The sequence below is a fragment of the Xiphophorus hellerii genome, chromosome 24, assembly GCF_003331165.1.
Source record: "Xiphophorus hellerii strain 12219 chromosome 24, Xiphophorus_hellerii-4.1, whole genome shotgun sequence".
Taxonomy (NCBI): Eukaryota; Metazoa; Chordata; class Actinopteri; order Cyprinodontiformes; family Poeciliidae; genus Xiphophorus; species Xiphophorus hellerii.
The window spans coordinates 11,068,485-11,087,796 of record NC_045695.1 but is presented as its reverse complement, the minus strand read 5'-3'; the positions used below and the strand labels follow the sequence as shown (position 1 = coordinate 11,087,796).

The 19,312-nt window shown below is 40.9% G+C and overlaps 1 protein-coding gene across 2 annotated transcripts in view; it reads right to left on the bottom strand.

Annotated features, from left to right (window-relative positions):
* Nucleotides 1-19,312, bottom strand: part of mgat5 (alpha-1,6-mannosylglycoprotein 6-beta-N-acetylglucosaminyltransferase) — a 43,831-nt gene that overhangs the window by 8,131 nt on the left and 16,388 nt on the right. For both annotated transcript variants that reach the window (XM_032556041.1, XM_032556042.1), the window contains 8 exons: nt 14,706-14,782; nt 13,567-13,656; nt 11,372-11,443; nt 10,486-10,647; nt 9,024-9,193; nt 8,652-8,786; nt 5,768-5,901; nt 3,138-3,271 (listed from right to left, as the gene is read on the bottom strand). In XM_032556041.1, the coding sequence (XP_032411932.1) occupies nt 3,138-3,271; nt 5,768-5,901; nt 8,652-8,786; nt 9,024-9,193; nt 10,486-10,647; nt 11,372-11,443; nt 13,567-13,656; nt 14,706-14,782 (974 nt within the window). The remainder of the gene's footprint in view (nt 1-3,137; nt 3,272-5,767; nt 5,902-8,651; nt 8,787-9,023; nt 9,194-10,485; nt 10,648-11,371; nt 11,444-13,566; nt 13,657-14,705; nt 14,783-19,312) is intronic.

Sequence of the window (19,312 nt, the reverse complement as noted above, 5' to 3'; positions counted from 1 at the left end):
TTCTGCCAGAGCTGGAGTTTCTGTTTTTTCTTTTCTTTCTGCTTTTGCTTTGGGAGACGGTGGAGCAGCAGCAGGAGCTCTGTGACGGCTGACGGCTCGGTCCCCACTGTGCGACTGTGGGCTCCAGCATCCAAGCTGAGCATATGTGAGGAAGAGGAGGAGTAAACACTGAACACAGCTTCGCTCATACAAAGATTACGTTCTTATCTGCCTTTCTTAGTTCACATTTAGCCCCAAACGCCTCCTGTATCACTTTGGAATATTGTGCTAGTGGTCATGTTAATCATTTAAGCATCTTAAAGTGCAAATTTGTTATTTTTTCTATTCCATTGTTTAATTTAAAAAAAACAATGGAGAGAGTGCAGAAGACAACATGACTGATCAGGTTTACAGCTGAATGGAAAAACCCACCATAAAGCTGGCAGTAAACACACCTGAGTGTGTGTTTATGAGCCTGAATCACCTTACTTTGTAAAAGCTATCTGTGTGTGTGTGTGTGTGTGTGCGTGTGTGTGTTGTTCCTCTTTCTTCATCGTGTTCTCTGATCTGGAGCCAGAGGCCTGCAGCTTTCACCTCTCTGTGCATCCGGCTCATTCTCACCTTTCTGCCTCCATCAATGCTTCCTTTCACCGCCAAAATAAGATGTACTGAAGAATTCACGTGGCAAAAAAATATTTCTAAGCTTTTTTTTTTGTTCAATATTTTACTAAAGATGGATGCATTTGTCACTGATCAGTTTTGTGTGTGTATGGGGGAGATGAAGATAAGGGTAAATAAAAGGCAGGAAGTCACTCTCCGCTGCCTCGCTCTGCATCTCTGCTCCTTCAGCCGGGGTTGCCATGGAAACGGACATCTCCGAGGTGGTCTGGCCATTTTATTTTAGGTCTCCCCGCCGACATCCTGGATCTTTAATGGAAGCGGTTCGGCGCTAATGATGACGCTGACCTCAACGCGAATGCAAACGAAGCAGGAAGTGGCCTGGAAAGCCTCACATTTCCAACCAGAAGCAGCCGTAGCGCAATTTATGTCTGAGATCAGCAGGTGCTTCAGTGGAAGCGCCCATCATGTGTTATTCTGCTGCTTATTAGCCCTCTGTGGCGCAGCAGGGAGATTATGTTTGTCTTGCGCTACAAGTAGATTCATGCACACACACTCTAACCTGATCTAATATGGCAGCTCCTGCGCGCCAACGTACACAAGCGCAAGATTCAATTTACGAGCTTTCCAGTGTCTGTAAATAACTCCCACCCCGAGGCGCTTCGGAGTTAAATTCCTCTGTTTCTGCATCAGAGGACTTGCTGTAAAAGGAAAAGAACGAGAGAACGGGTTCATCATCATTACTGCTGCTGCGTAAGGAGGCACTAAAGACATGTGGTGAAAACATGTGTGTAAATGACGGTGTGTATGTAGAGCTGGTGATTCGTCAGGCTGCTTCCTTCACGCAGCGTTTCTCTCTGTACACTCGCAGGATGAATGTGGCTGCTGCACCTGTGCTCCTGAGCATACTGATCAGCCAGAGAGAGAGAGAGAGGGGCGTCCAAACAGGCTGGAGTTTATCTGAGGTCTATTACTTTACTAAGACACATTCATTCTCAGCTAAACATCCCATCTGTGGAAGGAGAAATCAGGCGAGAGTCAAGATAACTGGGGAAAGCTACCTAATATCATGATAGCTTCACAAAAATTACATATTAAAATGCATAAAGCTGCTTTTAATTTCATCAAAAAAAGCAGCTGTGCTGATTAGGATGCTACCGCTGTAGTGGCCAATAACATATCAATAGACAACACTTCTGTTTGAATAATCAATAATTTCACTGAACCGCACAGCATTCTGGGGAATGTAGGCAGAGGAAAGGTTTGATCTCCTCAGCTTCACAGTTAGCTAAGCTAGGTTGGTGGAATCAACTGACTCACTCACCCTTTGGTTACCTAGCAACTCTCATTCTTTGGTTACCTAGCAACAACCTGTTCAGAACTAGCGCCGCAGCAGTTTAAAGTTTCATAAAAATGAAAAACAATGCGGAGTGAAAACTGGATGACAGAGGAAAGTTTACTAGCAAGATTTCAGATATTTAAAACAAAAAATAATCGATAGTTATCAATATTGCTAAATTTGAAACACTTATACTGTGACATGTTTTTCAGACACGTCGTCCAGCACTACTGCTGCATATTACAGAGATATAAACTCATGTTTTTCTGACTCCTGATTTTTGTTTCCAGTAAGTATATCTGGCTGTACAAGTACTGATCGACTGATTGGAGCGATAAGGCGGTGCAGCGGCAATCAGTTGAGCTCTGTGACGTGTTTACAAATCGTACAATGTGTGTCAAGACAAAAGATGGAAAACTAATAAGAGGTGAATAGAAATGATAAAATAGACTGCAACATGATTACTCATCTAATCATTGAGGAATCAGAACAACAAGAATTTTTCTTTAATGATCTCATTAGGGTTAGGGTTAGCGATAACCCACAGCAGCCACTACTTCCTGTTTAAGCTAGCAGGAAGAGGTTTTCTAAATGCTACAAAGAGACGTTCTTCTGTTTATCATGGCAGTAAAAGGTCTTCCAGTAAAGCTAACAATTCTGCCATCTTCAAGTAGTCTGCGTATTGTTCCTGACCTCTGCAGAAACCAGAGTTTTTCTGAAACGAGCCACTGGCGCCGACAATCGCAGCAGATTTCCAGCGTGCATCATTTAAAAAATGCACATGAGTTAGCAAAACGAACCCTCTGGAGCGCAGAGCAAGAGATCCAAGAAGAGCACAATCTAAAGGGACAAGAGAGGGAAACATAGTCGGTCTATCAGCTCGTTATCAGTCAGCCCTAAAATGGCCCTTTAATTAAAAGCAGGAGGTAATGAACACACTCGGGAGCCTGATTAGCAGCTAATGCCCCTTGCTGTGAGCAATGGGCTCCCCCTCTCTGCCTGCCCTCTTTAAAGCTTCACCGACTGGCAGACTCTCAGCAACACTTTCACATTTATACCCTCATAATGCTGCTTTATTCACTTTATACTGGAGTTTGGGCAAATGGAAAGTTCAGGTGTGTTGGACGAGCTTTAAAAATGCTAGTAGTACATCTTATGCTATTTCTAGTACACAGCAGGTTTGAAAAACGTCCCACGGTACCTTCCAGAAGTTGTCCACTTTGCCATAGACGAGCGATTGGTTCTGCCTCTTGATGTCGTCGATGTGCCTGAAGTCGCTGGCGTTGAGGTGCTGCTCCACAACGAAGCCCAGGAAGCTGTTGTCTGGGGTGTGAGCTGGAGTGGAGCAAAAAGAAACAGGAATCTCAAAACTGTGTGAAAAGTTGTCTTCTTAAATCTACAGATCGTAAACTCAGAGGGACACAAATTACTCCCTTTGACTGCCAAGCAATGACTGGTAACTATGGGAACGGGAAGATGAGCAGGTCAAGAGCGGCAGCCGAAGCTGGCAGCGCCTCACCTCGCTGCCATCTGTCTTGTAAAACAAATGAGAGTCTGGACCGGAACAGAGCGAAACCAGCCTGATGATATCGTTTCAAATAGAAACCGGTGTTTGCAGTAAGAAACTATTTTCTCTGGGGTTTTTTTCTTCAGCTGAGGTTTATGTAAAAAGTCTGAGCAGTTAGTAATGTCAAAAATGTGTATTGCATGAATAAAAATGAATCACTATGTTTTCACTCTGACAAAAAGTATGAAGCTACATTACATCTAAGCTAACATAAGCCAAAGTATTAACATTCAAAAAGGAAGGATTGTGCTGGATTGGTTAGCGAGGTTGCTCCAACTTTGCATGTGGAGTGTGTGGGTGGGAAACAGGAATGTGGGAGGATATCAGCAGACCAGTGTGAGCAGGAGCCACGTGAAAAAAACCCCCAACAACTCCCATCAACACCTGCAGGAATGTAAGGATCACAAAGACGCCAAAACGGGACAGAAACATCAACACCAGCGTGATTCAGCACATCTGCTCCACTGAGCTCCTCGTTTGCTTCATCTTTCATACAACACTACGCCTGGTTAACACTCAGCGCTACAAACAGGCCACGCTAGCATTCGCGTAGCAAACTGGCCGTGTAAACAGGACGGGCTGCTAATTAGCGCTCGGCCCTCTTGATGCTTTTGGCAACAGATGCCTCCTCTCCCACCAGAGCCGCCACTCAAAATGTCACTCAGCTTGCTACAGTTTCAATCGCTATTAGCCAACAAACAGCCTGGGAGGACAGCGCTGCTGGAGAAGCAGCTGCTCGGTTGCTACTGATCAACTTGGGGAGTCGGGAGATAAATCTGCTTCATGATAGAGCATCCACTTCCTCTGGAAGTTCATTTTCCTTCTCCGGTTTGACGTGAAATAAACCCAAACAGAAAAAGATCGGATTTCCAGGATTCAGGGAAAGATTTCTGGAGCTACTTCTAAAGAATGTGTTGGAGAGAAAAGCTAATATTTAAAAAAGGGGGAAAAAGATATGCAGACAATGTAATCGATTGAATCAGGCTGGTAGATTGCCAATTCCTGCAGCTGAATCTCCTACAAGTGTTTCTTTTCCAACTCTGGAAGGGATTAGAAGCAGCAAATAACCAAGAAATTTGATTTTATTTTACAAGTTAGAAGAAAAAAAGTTTAGTTTGGGAAAACCAAACTACTTTCTCCTCCTTTTTGTCTCCAGACAGAAACTAAAAGGACGTTCAGGCCATTCGAATGGAAAGCGAACAGCAAGAAAACACTCGCTGCAATCCCAACTGTGATATAGATTAATGAGGTTGTTTCAGCTCGGTCTTGTCTTATTGACCGGAGACCAAACAGTCCAAATTCCCCGGACTCAGTGATTTATGGAGCCAAACCTAATCGCAACAAATGAACCAATCACAATCCACAAGGAGTTGTTTTCAAACCCAGAAGCTTCTTGATCCAAGTAAACATGCAAGGCCAAAAAAGATGTGTCGAGAAAAACAAACGCTGAACATCGGGGCTGTTCAAAGTGTGGCCTGGGGGCCATTTGTGGCCCTTAAAATTATTTTGTTTGGCCCAAAACTGCAAGTGTAGAAAGATTTTTAAAAAATAAGGCAAAAGTCCAAAGCCCTGTTTATACAGATTTTATTTTTCCATTTTTAACTTACTAAATTTTGGAGTTTGAATTTGCCTGTTTTAAGAACAAAAAGTTTGTAGACGCAACATCATGAGAATAGAGAGAAAGCATCATCCTGATATAATAATAAAAATGTCCAGAAGCATTTAATTCAGTCACTTAATATCGTCCTACAAATATAGATTACTTCATTGTAAAAACATAATGAGTACATGTAATCTCTAGCCTGAAGGTAAGGCGCAGCTCAGAAGAGAAAAGGGAGAAAAATCCCCAGAGTTTTGTATCTGGAATCGATGCCACGTTGTGGGTTTAACACTCGGACCAAACCACAGAGCACTTGTTTCACCCGAGATATCATCTAACCTAGCGCCTCTTAGCTAGATCTTCAGGGTTTTCTGAGAAAGACATACCCTATTCAGCAGACAAAGGGGCTATTCAGGTGCGCTTGAGCTCCTGGCTTCACCTCGCAAACTGGAAGAGTCGGGGTAACATTTCACTTTCTCTTAGCCGTGGGGAAAAGGTCAGCACCCCAGGGGGGCTCGCCCTCTTCCTCCTGAAAACATGGCTTCTGCTCTACCTTGGGAAATGGATTTGTTGCAACTACGAAGAGCAGTTTTACAGTACAACGGATTTAAACTTGGCACAATTCTTTGGATTTTTCCGGACTGTGAAGGGAATCCAGACTTACGGAACATGGTGTTGAACTGCTGTGGGTTGAGGTTCCACTTCCCCCACGGCGTCTTGTGACCCTTGGACTGGGCGTAGTGGGCGTGGTTGAACTCTGGCTCCGTCCCGAAGGAATCCAGCACGCGCAGCATGCACCTGTAGTGCAAAAAAAAAACAAAAAACAGAGAAGAAATCAGAGTTAAACTTTAACTGCTGGCAGAAACTACAACTATGATAAAAGCTGTTAGTTTCTGGCACCAATCAGAGACTGTTTATAGCTAATAGTTAAAACAAGCTGCCATTTTACTAAGCATATTAGCTACTGGTTAGTCCTGACTGTCTTGTGCATCTACTTCTTGTTGATTTGGTCACTGGAACAAGATCCTCAAAATGTAATAAAACCTAAAAATCATATTTTTACGTTGCAAAAAACAGCCAATTTAAATACTTCGATAATGTCTTTAAGTTTAACATTTAAGAATAAAAAAAATACACAGATTCAGTTTAATATACCATCTTTAATTGTCAGATGAAAACACCGTTGAGTGAGCAACATGGCAAACTCAAAGGTCACGGCACAAAATTAATTAGACCACATCCAGGGGAAAGGAATCTTAAACTGGTTTCTGACCTTTAACTCAAACTCAATCTCTGTTACTTGCTTTAGCTTTTCTAGATGATGTTTTCTCTACTTTTCTCCATGTTAGTGGTGTTATCCATGAGCAACTCGAGCAGAAAAACATCTTGTTTTTCAGTGATCGTCCGCCCACTTTGATAATACACATCTGGCCGTGTGAACCGTGGGAAGGCCCTGGGAGAGCAGATCCACCAGGAGGAACCGTTCTACTGGAAGTAGAGCACAAACAGAAAGCCCACATGCTCTCTCCAGAGGAAAACAACCTTCATCTGTCCCTGCGAGGTAGACCTTCAGCAGATGGGGGTGAGCCGCCGGCCTGAATCGTTCGAAAGCCCACAAATACACGGCAACACTTAATTTAACCCGACTGATCATGGAAGTAGAAGGATGTAATCCAGATAAAGTGATCCCTGATGAATTGTGGATGAATACAAAAGATTTCCCCGTTTCCACAATATGTGAAGACGTCATGGAAACTTGAGCCAGCGTCACCGCATGGGAACTCCGAGTCAGTTTTTGTGGTTTTTAAAAAAATACTAATGATAAATTAAATCGGCTAAACACATCTAGATACTTTCAGTTATTTTTTTATCATTTTGCCTCATGAGGAAAGTATTTGGCTGGTACTGAAAGAGGAAACAGAAACAATGAGGTTTCCTAATACAGTCATTTCAACATGGAACATCCTGTATTTACTTCTTCTGATAAAATGTCAAACTTTATAAACAATAGTAACTGTTCCACATCTGATCCTCATCCACGTCAGTTCTAAATGTGAACATTTAATTTGTTTGTTGGAGTTGGAAAAGTTCTGTAAGCCGTTTTATATATTTCCTGCAGCCAAGCTGATGCAAAAGAGTTTCAATTTCCAAGGAAATGACAGATAGAAATCTCTCGAATGGCTTCGGTTTTCTCGATGGAAAACTACTTCATGGTAGAAATAAGCAAAATGGAGGAAGGAGGGAAACAAAAACATCATTTTTTTTACAATGATGCATTCTTAGAAATAAAAAGCTCCTTTCTTCTCTTTACATATTTATAATTTATAGGGAAAGTAATTAACAAAAAAGAAGGCAAACTTAGTTTTTTTCTTGTGATTAAAGATAACATAAAAAGCTTAATATGGCATTAACTGCTCAGAAATGAATGTGTAGCAACAATGCAGAAAAACACTAATTGGACCTCCCATTAAGCCTGAGGCGAAATCAAATTTCCTCTGGGCTCAGAGCGAGCAGATGGAGTTTAAGGTGTTACTTCACAGGGAAACAAAAGGTTTGTGACAAGCAGAGAGGAACCAGTGGAGCCATTAGTGCCCCCAGGCTTATTGTTGCCCCTCTTTTCCTGTCAGGAGGAGCAGGCAGGAGCTTTTTCTAAACAAACCAGGGCGACCTAATCTACAGTCCTCAATGGAGCACTCTGAGAAAGAATAGCCTGGGCCGGTTACAGTGCTATAAACAAAAGGTAGACCTCGGGCCGTTTGGGACGTTGCGGTAATGTTTGAGCAGAAAATAGACCCATTGTACCGACAGACAAACTTCCTCTCTGAAACATGACTGCAACAGCTAAACCACTGAGGGCACAGCACATGGGTTACATACCCAGAATGCACCGCAAAAGTATTTACACCTTAAACATTTTTACATGTTGCAATACCTGTGCTTTATGTAGATTTTATAAAGACAAGCACTGCAGAGTTTCTGCATTTTCTGTGAACAAACAAACTTTAAACAGCATTTTACAGCGTTTGGACTTTATTACACTGATAAAATCTTCCAACCTGAGCGTAAATATTAAAACAAAGCGCTGACTTTACACTTTTTGATGGAAACAGAGAGAAACAATAACTCTCAATAAACCCTGTGGATTATTACAAACTTTAAAATGTTATTTTCTTCATTTATATAGAATAAAAATATACAGTTTTGGAAGAAACCCCATTGAAAACCTTCTGGTTATTCCACCAAATATGGATTTTTGAAATCTTCCTGAGTTAAAATGTTAGTATTGTTGATTCTAAATGAATATAAACTTGTTTTCTTTGCATTACTTGAGGCATCTTTTTCATAATTTTTCTGCAAATACAAAATTTTTACTTGGAATTTCAGAGACATGTTGTCAGTAGTTCATAGAATAAAACAACAATGTTCATTTTATTCAAACATATACCTATAAAAAGTAATTTAAAGTGCTGTATACATATTTATCTGAGAATTTCCTGGGTTATGTAACAATATAACAAAGATTAATGGCAAACGAACAAAGTTCTTACTGGTAGTGGACCCAGGAAGGGCCGAGGGTCTTCTTGAACTGGGTCAGACCCACGATGTCGATGTATATGAGCTCCACCACCCTATCCCCCTGAGTGGGGCAGCTAGATTTGTTCCCCATCACTTTACGCATAATCCTGTGGAGTAAAAGTTGCAGTGAACAAAGGAGCATTTGACTAAACCAGCAATGAAAATACAAATAGTCATTAAGCTGAATAAAGCTGTAAATCTTCGTTTGCGACTCATGCAAACGAAGATTTACAGAGGAAAAAAAAAGCGACTAGTGTTACAACAGGTTTGAACTTTTATGTTTCACTTCTCCTTTAGTAAAACATCTGTAGTTATAGAGAAACTCAAATCTGTTGAACACTGACTCTTTGAGCTCAGCCAGCGATGCCGAGATGCGAACATCGTGGCCCAGGAGGTACAGCGTGGTTATGAGGTCGCTCCACTGGACCAGCTCTCCCAGCGGGCCGCCGCTGAAGGCGTTTTCTGCTATCTTGAAGCCCGACTCCTTGGTGAGCAGGCCCAAGTGAACCAGGATCTGAGAGGGAAGGAAAGTAGAAGATTAAATACCCGACTCTGAGGATTTGGATGTGGATTACAGAGCAGTGACTACGGGATGTCAAGCAGAACAAAGCTAACGTTTAAATTTTGCTGGATAATAAATTATCCCAGAAGTTAAAGCAATAAATAATTATATTATTTTGAGACCATTTTGAAGTGGTAATGGCAAGAACACATTCTCAAATATGAACACATTTCAAATTATAATGAACAAGATGCTTTAAATATCCAAAATAAATAAAACGACAAAATTAATTTTAAAGTCTCTAAACAAAATTGTTCTTCAAAACATGGCTAGTTGAGACCAAAACAGGTAGAAAGAGAAAAACAATAACTCGTGCAAATGAAAATTATTGATCTAATTTTAATTCAATGAATTGATTTACTGCAACAGGTCTACCAGGTATACCAAGGTTTTAACACTGTAAGACCCAAGTTATAAATCTCCGCCTGAATATTGTTGCTTATTTTAATTCTTTAAATTATATTTACAAATGGGCAAATATATTTACCCATTTATAAATAACAATTTTCAATATATAGCAAGTTATATTTGCAATCTGCTCTCTATTAAAAGAGTATCTTGTCAGATTAATATCACTTCCTGCTACGGTGGGAGTGAAATTACAATAATATCCAGATATTGGCTGGAAAGCGCAACGTCTCCTCTTTCAGAAACCGTCAGTTTTTCAGTTGGTGCAAAGTGTGGCGGCGTTACGATACTGCAAATTTGACTAGATCGTTGCCGATACGTTCGGTCTGGAAGGGTTAAACAGTAATGCTTTCATAAACACTTCACATGTTATCTTTTTCTACAATTTATAGTTCACAACACAGGTCAGGTGCTTTGGATCAGTACCATTAAAGTCTCTAAACAAAATTGTTCTTCAAAACATGGCTAGTTGAGACCAAAACAGGTAGAAAGAGAAAAACAATAACTCGTGCAAATGAAAATTATTGATCTAATTTTAATTCAATGAATTGATTTACTGCGACAGGTCTACCAGGTATACCAAGGTTTTAACGCCTGAGGAAAGCGTGGAGTACATAATGCAGAGCTGGATCTATCATCCATGTCGCTCCGCTCTTCCTCAAACTAAAGTAGGACAGCCTGGAAGTGTGAATAAGTGCTTGGCTTTGTGTTTGCGCCCTCTCTAGAGACGCGACACCATTGGACGGTTGCGCAACTCCTGGGAAAATCTCCAACTCGAGACTGTTTTGAAAAATCTTCTGATAAATCCTGGGAGCTGAGCCACGCATCGAGCTCACCTTCTTCTTCCGCCGCTTGGTCAGGTTCTGCTTGGCGGCCAGGGAGCGGATGGCGCTGACCCACGGCTCGGCCATCCGTTTGATTCTCATCATCATCCAGCGGAACTCCTCCCGTTGTGACATGGAGTGGTAAAGCCCCGCGAAGCTGGTCCGGATCTCCGCCTGCACACACACACAAGTTTACACCACTCTAAAAAGCAACTTTAAGACTCTGCTCAGATCAGAGCTGCAATATGATGAACAAAGCATTTTTTTCTAAAGAGATTTGCTTTTCATCATAATGTTGCAACATGTCAATCTCTTCCTGTGTTGTAACAATCCTAAATAGCAAACTTGCGCAAAATTGTGGAAATGAAACAGAGGCAACCGTAGTAACGGTGGAAAGCCTCAGCGAATGAGAGGCAAAACCACAGAGCCATTACCAGCTGCTAAGGTGCCTGGAACAAGGCTGTTGTGGGGCATTAGCATCCCTCATCACGACAGGAAATCACTTTCGCAGACGGAACCAATTAAAATCCAGCCCTGAATTAAAATCTCTAAAGCCCGCCTCTCCAGCGCCGAGGGCTCAGGGCTGTTGAGGCATCCAGAGAGGGAGATGAAGAGTGCTTAATATTGATTCATTCACAGCAGAGAGAAAGAAAGGGTGTGCAGGGGGGGAGTGTTTTTGTTAAGTGCTGATTAGTGTGGACCGGGCACAAGCCTTGATAAGAGCAGCCTGGTTGCTGCTGGGCTGTTTTAAAATATCAGTTTACAAATACAGCTGCAAATCAATTATATTAAATAAAGATTTTTGCTCAGAAGCAGGTGTATGTAGCATGATGTGACCAAAACAACATATTGAGTTGTTGAAAAGCAGCTGACTTGTTTTTAACCACCAGATTCTCACCTGTCCAGTCCGGTCAATTTCCTCATTCAGGATCTTCAGCCTCCAGGGCAGACGAGGGCACCAGTTTTCCACCTAAAGAAGAAGAAAAAACCTTCAGCTCCTCAGTTACCTGCATGTTTTAACTAAACCGTAGATTTTTTTTAATGAGGCCAGCTGCTGTTTTCTGCCTTGAACGTGGAACAGTGAACTGTAAAGCACAGCTGCGAGAGTTTTCACAACATCAGATGGTCATTAGAAAAACATCGCTTTATGTTTCTGCACTTGTTCCCAAGAAAAGCAAGGAGCAGTTTTAAAACATCTGTGGGATGATCGAGTATTTCTGCAGCTTTATTAGCAAATACTCCTGGGCCACCAGGCTTTATTTGTCCCCCCACCAGGCTAAGCATTGCTTATTTACTTAAGTATTTTTAAAATGTTTGCACTTTAACACTTTATAGTTGGTGTTCAGGTATTAAATCTTCCAATATTTCAATAACACATAATTATCAAGTGATATTTTCAAATTTCCTGTCAACTTTAAACTTTTTTTTTAAACTGAAAAACTCGACGGGCCGCTGGATGAATGACTGCCCAAGCACCCAACCACCGGGCTTAGCAAGTTTTCTGGGGAAACTTTGACCTTTGTATGCTGACAGTCAACATACAAGCTGGAAATGTTGTTTTTGATAGAAAGTAAACGAGAAAGTAACACCCCCCCACAGCAGGAGTTAATTTGTATGATAAAGAACAGATACTCGTCACTTTTCAGGAACTGTGATTAGATCAAATCAAGTCGATCCCCAGCTGTCAGTGTCTGCATGCATCCGCTTCCTCTCTGATCAGCGAACATTGACGTGCAAATCAGTAAGAATACTGAGGGGAAAACCACGCTTCTTTCTTTTTTTATGAGGTAGTGTTTGTTTACCCTCCGACTCCAACCACAACACCTGCACATCATGCTGATTAAGCCCTGACCGTCCACTGCTGACATCCATCGCGATAAGTCGCCCTCTCCGTTTCGCCCCTGTGCAAGGTTAACACAGCACTCCTCGCATGAATTATGCACGCTAACACACGCGCTTAAAGAGTGTGTGTGTGGGTCAACAGATGCGCAGGAGAAGTGCTGGAGAGATTGATCGCATCCGTTTTCTGGATGGGAAATATATGCGCGTCGCCGTGGCAACCGCTCGCATGTCTCCGAGTGCAAGGGAGCGGGGTTGGATTAGCTGAAACAACAGAGATGCAGAGAGAGCTCCTCTGTTTGAGTTTTATCACAAACATTTCTGTTTCCTGTTTCCATCGCTATTTTCATCCGCTGCGTTTTAGGTTTTCTTCTTTGCCGCCTGAAAGGCTTTTAGCTTGAATACAATATTCATAACTCGCTATTTCAAGAACCGGAGCCACGACTGAAAACGTACTTTTGTTAAAATCATTCAGCCATCTGCCATTATTCATGGTCAACAAAAAAAAAAAAAAGACTGGAAAAAAAGAAAGCTCTCACTTGAAATAGCAGATGTTAGATCAACTGATAAAACTTTGTCGGAAGAGCAGAAAAAAAGGCAATTTGAGGAATAAATGCAAACAGACGATAACGAAAAGCAGCATCGGTTTTTGGAGCAGAGAAGATAAAAGTCAGAGGAGCAGATCTGAAATTAGCATATACTTAGATGAGTTAGAGATCAGTGATGGCGATGAATTTAAAACATCTCTTCTTCAGCTTTAAAGACTTCAACTAAACCTCATAATATTTCATTTCACCACCTGGAAAACAGGAAGTCTAAAACTGTCCCCTGAAGGAACTTGAGCCGCTATACTTTAAGGCCTGTCAATAATGAATGACTCCGTCTTTTCCCGGTGTGCAGAGGAAATGTGATGTCATTCCATGTTTTTCCCTTGTAGGCTAAAAAGTCATTCCTTCAAATAGAAAAGTCAGTGAATCATCTCCTTTGTCATCTTCTCTGCAGGACACTCATTTACTTACATAAAAAATTTATCCTCTTTGAATCCTTTATTTCATTCTTATACGATCTCAGGTTACAAAATATTCTAGGTTTTCATGTTCTCTGCAAAAACAAATATAATTCTCGTCCTTTTCTTTTTAAGATGTAGCACAAATACACCAGATTCAACAAAAAGGCAAATATTTGATATCTATTCCAGATTTTAAATCTAATCTAAATTAAATTTTTTTTAAAAGCTGTAAATGACAGACGCACCTCACTGAGGTAAATGAAGAAGGAGCAGGTGGAGCCGTCCACACCATAGTTGGCGTAGCAGGAGTCGGAGCGCCACATCTCCTTCATCCACTGGAAAAAAGACAAGCAGAAAGAAAACGTTAGCCTGCTGCAAACTAAAGAAATTCACAAGCTTTTCACCGAGTCTAAAACCAAAATAACCTCTAAGAAGTTTAACATTTCCATTTGATGCCTGCTGTTTGTTTACAATCTGCTTCTTTTTTTTTTACAATCGCAACATGTCTGCATGAACACTGCTAATATAAATCCTTCCAGTCGGATTTCTCTGAGCTCACTATGGTTTCTGGAGCAACATCACTCACACTGACTTATAGTGACCCTATTGGAGCAGCGCACAGGAGAAATGACACATCAGATCAGGCCTTGGCACACAAGTTGTCTGGGTGGCGTTTTATTTGAACCACAACCAAATGAGGGCCATAAAACTGCAGGAAAATTGATTCATCAGATGTTTAAGAAGAAAGTTAGGAAGATTTAACTGCAGTGGGACAGCAGTTTAGGGACTTTTCAAGCCTGTGTGTAATGTTATTTGTGTTTGGTGTGTGTTTTGACACTTTGTTGTGAAAAAAAAAACAGTTTAAATTTAGATATTAAAACCAAATGGTTGAATGTTAAAATATTATGATAGTACCTGGTAAAAACATGTCTTTAGTTAACAAGCACACTTATGATTCATCTTCAATAAAAATACAAAACAAAATGTTCATTTTTTCCCCAGGAGGAACACATAAAAATCCATCCAGTAATAATAAAAAAAAAAGAAGGATATGAATGAAACAGGCTTGTTAGTAACCCAAACGGCTGAACTGCTATGTCATCTGCCTGGAATTAAATAGCGAATGGACTCAATATGGCAGTGATAAAAATGTTCTGTTTCATATTTGCATAGCCTTGCAACAGATAATTTATCATTCTAGTGGGTGGTAACATGCAAACTGTGTGTGTGCAAATATGTATCAAGTTCAGAGTCTGGGTCTTTCCAGGTCAGCCTCTTTTTTAAATAAAGAAATAAAAGCATCTCATACAAAATAATAATTGAAGGGAGTAGGAAAAAAAAGCAGGAACAGATGGAGAGAGATGAGTGTGTGTTTGTGATTCACCTTGATCTTGCTCTCGCAGTGAGGAAAACCATCCAGAGGCGGCAGCTCGCACTTCTCCTGGGCTCCGTTTAGGAGGTCTGAGGGAACGCAGGGAGAAACAGGAGAAGAAAATCAATAAGGTCGACTGGGTCAGCCATATAGTTGCTTTTTTTTTTATTGTCTGCAACTCTGACACCATCACACTGGAGACGACAATTTAGAGGAGAACTCAGAAACTTTAGGATGCTGCAGTATGGAGGAAGGATAGAGCTGAGACAGAGCATCTCACATTTCAGAGAGATAATAAGACGACTGGGAACAAAAAAAGTACAGTAAATATCACCCTAAACACCCCAAAACTACGGTGAAACATGGTGGTAGCAGCATAATGCTGTGGGAGTGTGTTCATGAGGAAGCCAGAAGACATGATAATTTTTGTCTGTTAAAGAGCTTGTGATGTGTGTTAGATTAAAATATGAAAGGAACAAGTGGTAAATAATCTAGAGTCCATCACAATACCACTCACCACCAACAAACCCAGTAACCGATAAAAACCTTCGTCCTTCTCCGACCCATTTCCTCACAACACAAGGGGATGCTGAAAGCGTCACAATCAGACGAGCCTGCAGGGTTATTTATTAACAGTAATTTGTCCTGACTGTCATTCAGAGGCGCTGGCTTCATCAGAACTGACATTTGCTGGCAGAAGGTGAAAACTGTGTCAAAAATAATACTTAGAGCAGAATTATATTGTTTCAATATAGGTAACATGTTTTAAAAAGAGGTAAAGTTATATGAATAAATAAAAAGTTAAATTTATTGAGCGTGGGAAGCAGAAGCAGTGTTGCTAGAAGCAGGGTTGACCTGCTCTGCTGGCTTTGCAGAAGTTATGCAAAGTAATGACTGGTTACCATGACACAAGCTCAAAACAATTTCTTACGATAACCAACATCTGCTTTAAAAGATTACTCAAACACAGTTCGTAAGTATTGAAAATGCATACATTAAACAACATTTTGCAAAGACTTCTGAGAGTTGCTGAGCGCTAAATAAATTCAAAATAGCTAAAGGTTGTTGTTTTTTTTAATGAGCTTAAATGAAATTACAACATTAAAAGAGTTATTTATTTTAAGGGTGTTTTCACATCTTGCAAAAAGTGTGAAGAAACTGGATGCAGTTAAAACCACATATTCACATCCACGATAAAAACAGAACCACTCAATGTCTGACATTTAACTTACAAATAATTTTAAACAAGGATGATGTCACTGTTGCTGCAGGAGGAACTGGTGCATTTTACAAAACAGGATCAAGTGGAAATATTGAGACAATATATTGAACAATGGCCGACAAAGTGGCTTAAGGAGTGTTTTCGACCTGACTCAGTTACACCAGTTCTGTCAGGAGGAATGGGCCAAAATTAGAGCAAACTACTGTGAGACAGTCGTCCCAAATACAAACAAAATGGTTTTAAACTCTTTAATTAGAAGGTTTAAATGTTCTCCGGCTTCTTCAGAGCAAGAAATGTTTACTCTGATGTAACGTCTGAGGGAGCGAGAAGAAGGCTGCGCCTTTCTAAAGAGTCTGCAAAAACTTTCAACCATATTTGTGGAGTTGCTTTGTGTAAATAACACTGTGGGGGCTGTGTTCTTCGAAAGAGAAGCCTAATTAAACAGGAGCTTTCAGCTGTTTGGTAAAGGGGATGTCCCGAGACAAAAGCCGTGGAGTGAGCTGCTGTTATTCCATCCTTCAGTCACCCGGCCACATCAGCGTACCAGTCAGCCAACCAAATGAACAACCAGGAAAGCCAGGCTGTCATCAAGTGGTTCACGCCAACACCACCAGGCAAATCTTTTCCTCGATTTAATCAAGCATAAGCTGCTGCCAAAGAGGAAGCTAAATATAGCCGCCTTCATAATCAAAAACAGGAAAGATGGGACTGTTTTACCTCTCAGATAAGCTAAACTAAGATGACTGTTTCACTACAAGTACAAAGTCTCACACAGCAGGGCGTCTGGGGCCCTTAATGAAGCTTTGAATGGGTAGGAAATGTCAGATGCAAATGTAACCAAACATGGACTTTGCACATTCACTTCCTCAGGTGGGGTTAAAAAGAAAATTTATCAGACCACAAGTTAAGTTGCCAACAGAACAACAAACAAAACTAAGCAAACAGAAGCCAACAGCACAAAGCTGAAATTGGTGTTTAAATGGTTTTCTTAGAGCCTGAAACCACAAATGAAAACATGCCAGTACAAAAGTTTATATGTAGCTGCAGCATATAAAAATAAAACTAAGGGCGGAAAGCGTATGAAACTTAAGATAATGAGGCAAGCACTCTATAAAACATGCAAATAATCAAGAACTGAGAACAATTAGATCATTTCAACGTGAATAGTATATCCAGAGGCATCTGACTGCACTGAAGTCACCGTTACCCAGCACTTAGCGCTCGCCGTTGTTAATCTGATAGCACTTTAATAGACTCATCGGTGAAGATATGCAACACTCCACATGTTTTCTTTTTCCCTTCTCCTTCCCTGCATGTGTTGGTCTAATTTCATGAAGTCATTTGACAACTACAGAAGAGGACGGTGGAAATCTGGCTCATGCTATTCTTTCACTCCCACTCAGTTTTTAACCTCAGCCCCCAAACAAAAATGAAGCTTCAATAGCTTTTATACACTTTCCACCATTTTGTAATGTTCCAACCAGAATCTTTTGCGACTAAACAATAGGATACTGGTTTATGTCTTGTTTAGATTAACATATTCATGGCCAAGTCGATGTCCAGACCTAGGTTTAACTGGGAATCTTAGGTAGAGATGGACTGAAAAAAAATTGCAGCTTTATTAAGAGTGTAATTGTACAGAAGAAAAAAAAAGACATTAAAAAATTCAGGTGAAAAGTGCAGTTTTCCCTTCAAGCAAAACAACCTTCACTTTTGAGGCACTTTCCTGGAAGATGTTAATGTGCACAAATTTAGCCATCATCAAGGCAGCTCAGTTAGACAGGAGGAAAGCAGAGCCAACTGCAGAGCGCTGACAGCTAAACAAGTGGAGAGATCAGGAGATATAATCAGGAAGTCCTGCTTGGATCGTTGAAGATTAGAGGGTAGAATCCTGGATAACTTGTAATGACACTAAATATAACAGAGTGGCTCACAGGTTTTGTTGAATTGGAAGTGAATATCTAGAAAACCCTGAAACAAATACATAACGTAACCTGACTCAATGCCAGTTCCATCCTAAATACAACTGAAAGAGGAGCTGAAATGACAAGCAGAACCTGTTGTAGTTCATAAACCTCTTAAAGGTACATGACGTTCCCTGACAATTGCGGATGGCATTTTAAAAGGTCGGTGTGTTCCAGCTATAGTGTTTTCGGATTTCTGAGCCTCCCTGGAAAAACTGACTGTGGTGTTTAGAAAGGAGGCATGAACAGATTTTATGGATTTCTGATTTCTGAGAACTGGTAGATAAGGTTTGTAGCCCTGAGGATTGTTGAGGGGAACATGGGGGTTTGGTTGTCTAGTTCACGGGTGTTTTGTTATCTAGACAATGTTTATGACTCGCATTGAGGCTCATAGTGGCAAGAGGTACGCCTGTAGCCTCAGCACAAAGTGTAGCTCCTTCCAAGTACATGTTGGACTCCACTTGTGCTGCCCCTTGTCACTGATCTTGTTTAAAGCGTTTATGACCACTTCTCAAGACAGTTTGGAGGGTGTCTGGTTAAGAAATGTCAGGGCTTCATCTTTCCTTTCAGCAGATGATGTTCTGTTTCCATTTTTCAAGCAGTGACCTTAAACTGGAGTTGGTTTTTGAGCCTGAGGTCATGGTTCTCAATCGGGATAAAGGTGGGTTGGTCTTTACTACTTGATCTCTACTTGAAGTGGGGGAGTTCGGGTTTCTAAGTGACTTGTTTAGTGATGGTAGGATGGAATTGGAGACAAACTGATAGGTTGAACGATTGTGGTGGTGAACACAGGAGTTACTAGTCAGTCTACATTCTAAATCTTTATCTATGGACAATATGGATTATGACTTCAAGAAAAAGATTCCAGAAACAAGTGGATAGAGACGAGTACATTTATAGGCTGACTGGATTCAGCCTAGGAGATAAGATGAGAATCTCCATCTTTTGAGATTCTCAGAAGAGAAACTTGAACTAGAGCTGCTGCTTCCTTCACATTCAAGTAAGTTTGCTAAGGCGGTCTGATTGGACCTCGATTGGGAAGACCCAGACCAAACCGAAGAGGGTCAATACTCTCTTGGATAGTCACCTTGGTGACTCCATCTTTGACACTACAGTGTTCAGACCCAGATCAATGTTCAACAGAATGACAACATTTGGGGAAAACGTTTTTGCTCAATATTTTTGACACAATTAAGCCATTTTCACAAACGACTGGTGTTAGAAGTTGAAATACAACAAAAGTTACTTAAAGGTACTTTCTAGTCACTTTTGTTTTCTGTGATCATGCAACTGGACAAGAAAACTTCATGAAAAAGGGAGAAGTTACATGCCATCATATAGCAGATGGAAAGGAGGTAGAATAAAAGCTTTTTTCAGGTCATTCTACAACCTAAAGACACATAGCGGGGTAACACAAACCAGAGGGGCTTCCC